General features: G+C 42.2%; 1 protein-coding gene across 1 annotated transcript in view; it reads left to right on the top strand.

Moving 5' to 3' along the window:
- Window positions 1-2,457: 2,457 nt before the first annotated feature.
- The window catches only part of LOC310865260 (protocadherin-15-like), a gene marked incomplete at both ends in the record, with an annotated part of 422,228 nt that continues 415,741 nt past the window's right edge, over window positions 2,458-8,944 (top strand). Inside the window, one exon of the mRNA XM_083774285.1 lies at window positions 2,458-2,548. Coding sequence (XP_083630411.1) covers window positions 2,458-2,548 — 91 coding nt within the window. The remainder of the gene's footprint in view (window positions 2,549-8,944) is intronic.

Genomic DNA, 8,944 nt, shown 5'->3' with positions numbered 1-8,944 from the left:
ATGTACTCCCTGCCTTGCCTTGTTACTACAGACACAGAGCAATAATGAAACCAGGCAGTTAGTATGTGTACGATTAGGACATAAAAGCTTGGGGGGGACCCCCTGCCTGGACCCCCTGGAGGTGGGTTTGCAGATAGACTTGCACGTATTCTGCTGCGGCAGGAATAGATGAAAGACGAGGCATGTATAAAGAGCACTATCATAACGTTAATGGACACTGACAGACTGACGGCTGACTGAGAGAGACTGCTGATCATAGTAGAGTGGCTTGGAAGGAATCAACGGATGGCTTTGGAAGTGAACTTGACTACTGTATGTCTTCCTGGCGGAGCCTAACGGTGTGAACACGGTGTGAAGGTGTGCATGCAAGAGCTGCCAGGAACTGCGCAGAGGAAAGTACATTATATTAGACTGTCATCACCCGGGCAATTATCGTTGTACCCGAGGGCGGAACCTCGAGGGCAGTAAGTTTTTCACACTTTGTCCTCAAACTTTTTCTTTTATTTTTTTCAGAGTAAAAGCGGCTCCTCGCTCCTGGAGCTCATTCGCTCACGTTGATTCCCCCCCGCTCACCTTCATTTGCGCACCGGTCGCTCCGCTCAGACACGTCCGCTCAGCAGCAGCAACAAAAACATTTAAGTTTTTTGCTGCACGTCCAAAACACAGAGTAAGTCCGGACATGCTCAAAGATGTGGTGCGCGGCCCCGACCGGAGCGCCTTGGAGCGGAGGGCGGTCCTCGCTCCAGAGAGAGAGAGAGAGAGAGAGAGAGAGAGACACACACAGAGAGAGAGAGAGACACACAGAGAGAGAGAGAGACACACAGAGAGAGAGAGAGACACAGAGAGAGAGAGACACACACAGAGAGAGAGAGAGAGACACACACAGAGAGAGAGACACAGAGAGAGACACACACACACACACACAGAGAGAGAGAGACACACACACAGAGAGAGAGACACACACACACACACACACACAGAGAGAGAGACACACACACACAGAGAGAGAGACACACACACACACACACACACACACACACAGAGACACACACACAGAGACAGAGCTCAGCCACATATTGCACTTGCATTGCAAGGGATAAAAGTTTTATTTAGTTTGAATAAGACTTTGTATCTGTGTAAATATTGACTGTGATGAGCAGTCCCGCTGGATTAGGTTTTGATTTGAGAACTTTATTGTGTTCGAGTATGTATGGAGGTATATTTCCATTGGTTCACTCTAGGGTAAGTCTGTTTATCCCTCCACTGATCATAGGATAGTAGCAAACTTTGGGTTGCTTGCCGCTTCGCTACCTCCCAATGTCCCTGCATCCAAATTGTACTTTTTAAATTGGAAATAATAAAATTAGAATACGACTTGTAATATGAATTTGAATGAAATGAACCGAATACTACTTTATTAGTTCAAAAGTATTTGATAAATCATCTTTTTTCCTGTGGTAGCATAAGCACAGCTAACACGTGCCAGCCATTGACTTCCATTCTACGAGCCTCCGTTTCATTTCCGGGTTATCAGGGAGGTGGGGGCTGTTGTTGTTGATCAGTGATCGTTAGTAGTGCATACCCCTTACCTCTCGTCAGAAACGGTTACATGTCCGGTGTGAGGCGAGACAAAGTCACAAATTAAATCCCATCATCGGATGCGAGACGGCTCATCGTGTACAGCGCTCAAAGCTTTGGAGATACAGAGTTTTGAATATGATAAATGGAGCCTGGATGTAAAAATCCCATAGCTGGTGGGGACGCCGACGGTCGATGCTTTCATATGGAGTATACAGGGGTCTACGGACATGCTCGTAGTTGGCACCTGCGGTACCCTAGTATATAGGGGTGCAAATATGTACGTAGATGGCAGAAAAATTAATAAAATGGCAACGATTGCCATGAAAAAGGGGGGGAAAAGTTAATTGTAAAGATTTTGAGCTGCGTCGAGCTTGTAGATCTGATATTTTCACCGGTTTGGGTCCAAGGCAAATGTCTCATTTCTGTTTTGGGTCTCTCGAGCTAAAACGTTTGTGAATGTTTTTTTGTCCTCATGCAAGTCTCAATCCTTTGTTCAAGGTTAATCCATTCTGACCGGGCACCCATTTTGGTGTCAGCATCATGTTATGCTTTAGCTATTTAAAAATAGCAGATCTACAAGCTCATATCGCGCCACCGAGTGGCGCGATACGAGCTTGTAGGTCTGCTATTTTTGAAAAATCGAAGAGCGACTGACATTTTTTAGAATCTGATCTCAGGTCAGAATGGGTTCATCAGGACCAGTGTGTGTCCGGCGGAAACCTCGTATGAATCTGATCTCAGGTCAGAATGGGTTAAAGTGCTGCACACTGAGCTCCAAACATGACCGGATATATTGCAATACCTATACGTCACTATAGGCACTAAAGCTTGCGTTTGTCTTCATGCAGGTGTCCAGGCACTAAGGCTCCACGGAAGATGAGGCAGAGGTGGATGCTCTTCAGATGGCTGGGGACAAGCATGGCAATCCTCTCTCTGCTAGCCCACAGCTGGGGCCAGGACACCGGAGGTATGGAGGAGGGCACATTGGGGAAATGTTTCTAGTCGTATGTTGATTGTGTTGATTGTATGCTGTCGTGTTTAGGTCATGATCCGGGGGAGGATGATCTTAGAAACTGTGTGACTCTGCCTTGTCTGTGTTTTTTTTTCTGTTATTTTGAACACTTTGGCGATGGAAACTGTGCTTCCTCCAAACAGCGTATCAAATCTGCAACGCATCAATGGCTAGAGGGGAGACTAATTCTGTGCGTCGTCACACTATAGCATTGACAGATGCTACAAAACGCCCACGCATTGACAGCTACGTTGCTTCCCGAGTCGCTTAGTACCCAAGCCACACTTTGTAAATTAAACCATTCTGACCTGAGTTCAGATTCTAAAAATGTCCTCTACATCCTGACAGTTTCATCATTAACCCATTCTGACCCGAGATCAGATTCTAAAAGTGTCTTAGGTTTTTCAAAAATAGCAGACCTACAAGCTCGTATCGCGCCACTCGGTGGCGCGATATGAGCTTGTAGATCTGCTATTTTTAAATAGCTAAAGCACGACATGATGCTGACACCAAAATGAGTGCCCGGTCAGAATGGGTTAAACGGGTAGGGTTCGATAGGTCAGAGAAACTGGCTAACGGCAATGATTAGCTTTTCTTCCATTCGACGAGCGAAGAAAGAAATTGGTCCACTTTGAGTGAGTGTGGGTGTGAAAATGATGGGTGATTGATGTTCACCGCATCATTGTAGGGGCTGAAAAAGTTGAAGCCACCTCTACTTTATTTTGTACAACATCTTCAACAGTACTCTCTCGCTGTCTCTTGTGTCCTTTTGAGGATCTCTTATTATTATTATTATTTTCTTTGTAAAAGCCTCAGCAGCAGATCAAACAACGGAACAGTTTTGGCCCATACGGCCTTTCTCAGTGTGAATCAGCCCGAAACGTCCATGGCATTTGATCTGTTGCTTGCTTCAACCCAGCGGGTCCTCTTGTCTGATCTGAGGTTGTTGGTTGAGTCTGTAGAAGTCGCGGTTCACCCCAAAATGACTTTTACCTCTATTGATCACCAGTGTTGGGTATAACGGCGTTTAAACAAACGGCGCTACCTAACGTCGTTATTTTTTTCAGTAACGGGTAATCTAATTAATTACAATTGTCATTGTTACAACGCAGTTACCGTTACTGACAATGAAATGTGCTCCGTTATTATGTTAAGCGTCCCCAAGCTTGAGAGAGAGAGAGAGAGAGAGAGAGAGAGAGAGAGAGAGAGATATGCAGGGGAGGGACTCGTGTGCGTGTGCGTGCGTGAGTGACTGACCACTGACCAGTTGTCTTAAGTTCTGAGCCAATTTGTGTCTTTAATTAGACAGTATTGTCTACCAGTTGTCTTGTCTGAAGTTGTTGGACTTTTGAGGTCCAAAAAGTTTGAGAGCCACTGGTGTAGGCAATTACACCTGGTTTACTGTTGAGGTTCAATAAATATTATATTGAAGTGCAATACATATATTGAAGTTGAAGTATATTTCTCCCTCATGGCAAAAGGTTATTATGTCTTATGTGTAAGTTGTAACTTGTAAGTAGGCTACGTGTCTATGCTGTTCTACCTTGTGAAACCTGCTCCCAAAAACAATCCAAATTCTTAGACATATTACACATATTTTTTACGCAAATAGTTACTTTTCCTAGTAACTAGTTACTTTTACAATAGAGTAATTCAGTTACTAACTCAGTTACTTTTTTGGAGAAGTAACTAGTAACTATAACTAATTACTTTTTTAAAGTAACGCGCCCAACACTGTTGATCACTCACTCCACCCCATGGAGACATGAATTGATGGATTTTTTCCATTTTTTTCCTTTTCGTTTTTGTCACATTCCTAAGCCAATAATTTGATGACCCCTGGTCCCGTGACCACACTTTAGGAACCACTGCTCTAGAATGCATTAAATGGAATTATGTTCTGCTGCGGTTGTTATTAATAATCATTGTTTAATCCATTCTGATCAGATTCTAAAAATGTCTTCTACATCCTGACAGTTTTCTGAAAAAGCTATGTTTCTATGTCAGTCGTTCTTCGATTTTTCAAAAATAGCAGACCTACAAGCTCGTAGCGCGCCACTCTGTGACGCGCTATGAGCTTGTAGGTCTGCTATTTTTCAATAGCTAAAGCATAACATAATGCTAACACCAAAAGGGGTTCCCGCCCTGGGGGTTTTCTTTGCTTTTCAATAAATAGCAGATCTTTAAGGGATAGTTCACCCCCAAAATGACTTTTTCCTCTATTGATTACTCACCCCATGGAGACTTGAATTGATGGGCATTTCTTTTGTCACATTCCTAAGCCTAGAGATGCAACCGATCCGATATTATATCGGTATCGGCCTCCGATCCAGCTTAATTAATGTATCGGAGATCGGATTTGACGCCACCGATACACGCTCCGATACAGGAGGGGGACACGTGTTTAATGTTTACTACAGTCCGTCCTGCACAGACAGTGCAGTGAGCGAATCCAACCTCCAGTACATGTACAGACTGCAAACAGTTTATTTTCTCGTGAAGAATGGAGAGTGTTTAAGTCCAAGAGAATGGAATCACTTACAGACTTAACAGTATTAAAAGTATAAAGTTTACCCGTCGTCGCACGGATCAGTCAAGTCACTGCATGCGCAGTTCAGTTGTGTGGAGCTGCGTTCTGACATTGTTGTTGAGATTGCTCTTGCAATCCATTCTTCTGCTATATATATTAACTGCACACACGTGCTGTTTAGCGTGTGATTAAATATTTGTAACTTTATTATTGCCATTGAAAAAAAATGCTGCTATGATGATGAATAATAAGCGCGCGTCGTCGTCGCGGTTAAATCCGTCTTTATATAATTGGCTCAGTTATCAAACCATGACATTGTTGTCAGAAGCTCAAATATTGATTCAGATTGTAAGTTTAGTGCAATTCTTAAGACAAAGACAGAGTTTGCAAACTAAAGTAGCAACACAACACCAGCTAGCACCATAACAAACGTCCTGAGGTATTTTCTTTCTCCCCGAGTTCTGTCAGTAAGGCTCAAGGCTTTTGTCACATGATAGCGCAGCTGATTCCAGGCATCACATTATGGGTATATATATTGTGTATATAGCAATAATAATAATTACTATTATTATTATTAATAAACCATAGTATTAATTAACTGGTTACATGCAGGCATCACTTTAGGGGTAAAAATTTACCTTTGCACATAATAATAATAATAATAAACCATAGTATTAATTAACAGGTTGCCATTTCCTTAAGGTTTACAGATTAAACACTTCTTATTCTTATTTTTACAGGTTAAACACTTAACCATAAACATCCCCTCTTTGAATTTAAATTCAAGGCATTTGTACAATTAATAAATGGCTTATTGAAAGTTAATGCATTTTTTGTATTTATTTGTTTTGCAATGTAGCCTACAGCAAATATTGGATCGGCAAATATCGGATATCGGGAAATTTCTAAATTAATATATCGGATCGGATCGGAATTGAAAAATCAGTATCGTTGCATCTCTACCTAAGCCATTAATTTGATGACCCCTGTTGGTCTCCCGCTTCTCTAGAAAGCATTCAATGGAATTATTAAGTTCTGCTGCGGTTGTAATCATCGTTTAATAGTTTTCTGCCAAAGGAAACGGCGTGTGAATTAATTCAGTAATGTGCTGCATACAACTATATAGAGCACAAAGAAAAGTCATCCCTGGATAATGAAATATGGAGGATTTATTTATGCTTCTTAACAAAATGAATAGCCTCCCAAATGGGCAACGTTAATGGATTATATGTATTAGTGAATGTGAATTATTATTCCAAGACGAGGGCACTGTTCTGGCCCTAAGATTTAATGTTATGTACACAATCTTGAGTTTAATGAGAGCCGAGATTATTTTTGGTCATTGTCCGTGATGTATAGTCCAATATAAAATGATTAACCCATTCTGACCTGAGATCAGATTATATAAACGTCTTCTACATCCTGACAGGTTTCTGAAAAATCTATGTTTCTAAGTCAGTCGTTCTTCGATTTTTCAAAAATAGCAGACCTACAAGCTCGTATCGCGCCACTCGGTGGCGCGATATGAGCTTGTAGATCTGCTATTTTTAAATAGCCAAAGCATAACATGATGCTGACACCAAAATGGGTGCCCGGTCAGAATGGGTTAAGTATGTCGTTGGACGCACAGTTGTACTGCTGCCAAGCATTTACAAAAGGCTTTGATACAAATGCCATTTGGAGGTCAGGGGGAAAAAAATCAATTTGATTTGATCGAATAAGAGAGACTGTAAAGATATCACTGTCACGTGGGGCTTTGAATATTCCGGATGGTTCTCCACAATGTAAATCGCTTTGTTCTCACAAGCGAGGCTTTTAAGAGTCCCCCCGAAATATTGCTCTGAACAAGACATTATTGAAAAGGGGAGTGCATACATCTGCCTATCTCCAACAGTCCAGTGATCTCGCAAAGATTACAGAGAGGACAATTTAAGCATATTACTTCGACTCACGTGTGTGTGTGACTGACTGTCCTCACAAGAGCATAATATTAACACTAGCACGTCTAATCGGTCCATCTGACCGATTTTGAGATTTTTAAGTGCATTTTCTTTGCCCATGGAGTTCTGAGAAAGTTCCCCTTGCATGACTTTTTCTAAATATTAGACGTCGTCACCCTTTCTCCCCCGCAAGCAGTGAAGTTTCACACCTCCCGACAGCTGGAGATGAGATTGTTCAAGCTAATTGGGCATTTGCATTTCAACTGCCAACGCCTGCATTCCATTTCCAACTAATTCAATCATATTATGTTTGGCTGGTTAACTTGGAATTTGTTTACTATGTTGATAAGATAATAGGAATACAATGATTATTATCCATGATGAGGGATGTTATAGTCATTAGTCCTACATCTACAACCTATCTCAAACCCTCACCCTAACCCTAACCTCCCACGAGGCAGCACACCTAAACCTAACCGTAACCCATGTCTAACCAATGCTATGTCTAACCAAAGTATGCCTCCCACCTACATTTCCCGATGGACCTATACCGAACCTCTAAATGTTTTGTCAGTCAAAAGATAACGGTTCTGTCCGTCCTTCTTTGTCTGTAAACTTTTCTGCAAGCGACCAGTGGAACTGATCTGCACGCACCAGGGGGGCAGTCAGCCAGATATTTCGTGAAGCCTCATTTGAAATCGGTAGTTCATATAATGGCCTGTTGTGGCGCTGGACTGGACCCAAAAAGCCCCATAGCTCCATAGAGGCCCATGTATTTTGGCCCAACTTCACCTAGACTGTATTACCTTAATAAACATGGTCATGAATACTTTCTTCTTCCAGTCACTAGTTTAAAGTCTCATTTCTAATGTCATAATATTCTTTTTGGAAAATTATGGTCCCATTAATTAAAAAAATGACCATAAAGAAAAAAAACCATCGCGTATGTTCTGAGGGGCGTGGCTACCGTTACAGTCTATGATCGGGATTCCCCTCCCACTCGAGTCAAAATAAAAACCAACGGAGAAGAAGGGGGGAAGTCCCGCCTCGTTGTCTGGGCAGCCAATGGCCAGCTGGTCCAAAACGGAGCCAGCCAATGGCCAGCTGGTACCAAACGGATCTAGAAAGATGGCGACTTACAGTGCAGGAATAACAGGCTTCATTTTACGTCCATGTTAGACCCGGCGAACGCTTTGTCCATATTTTTTACAGTCTATGGCACGCACCCACAGCTCTTTCCTTTTTTTTTCTCTCTCTCTCCCTCTCTCGCAGAGGCATGTTCATGAATCCAAGTAACTGCCGGTGAGGTATGCGGAAGTGCATTTTAGATAACGCTGTAGCACTATTTGGGGCGGTGATGCGTCACATGACTTGATCTATCCTATGGTGTGTATCTAAACCGTGCTGCTATAAACCTTCTGCTGCGGGGATGCGGACCTCTCTGCTGGCGCTGGCACAATCAATCAAATATATATTAATAATTACATCGATGCGCCCGACCCCTTACCCATACACGTGTAGTCTATATATTTATTGATTTATTTTTATCATCACCACCTTACATAATTATGCTATAAAGATGGCGTGTATATAGTCAACATTTATTGAGCTATGCGCTTGGTGGAAACAATACGCCAGTTAGTCAACACACCATATTTCACCATATATTTTCGGGAGAAATAAAATCAGACATTGTTATTTCTGCAAACCGCATATAACAAATATAACCTCTAAAACAACATTTATTCTGCATGTTGTGAGTAGCCTACACCCTACATTTGTATACAGTCATGAGGAATTAGTTGGAATGTAACATTTAGAAGACAATGGCAAGCCGCCAACGGGTGCAGGGAGAGGTGGGAAGATCATTAGACGAGTGGG

The sequence above is a fragment of the Protomyctophum parallelum genome, assembly GCF_964188405.1.
Source record: "Protomyctophum parallelum genome assembly, chromosome: 10".
Lineage (NCBI taxonomy): Eukaryota > Metazoa > Chordata > Actinopteri > Myctophiformes > Myctophidae > Protomyctophum > Protomyctophum parallelum.
This window is presented reverse-complemented; position numbering and strand designations above follow the sequence as displayed.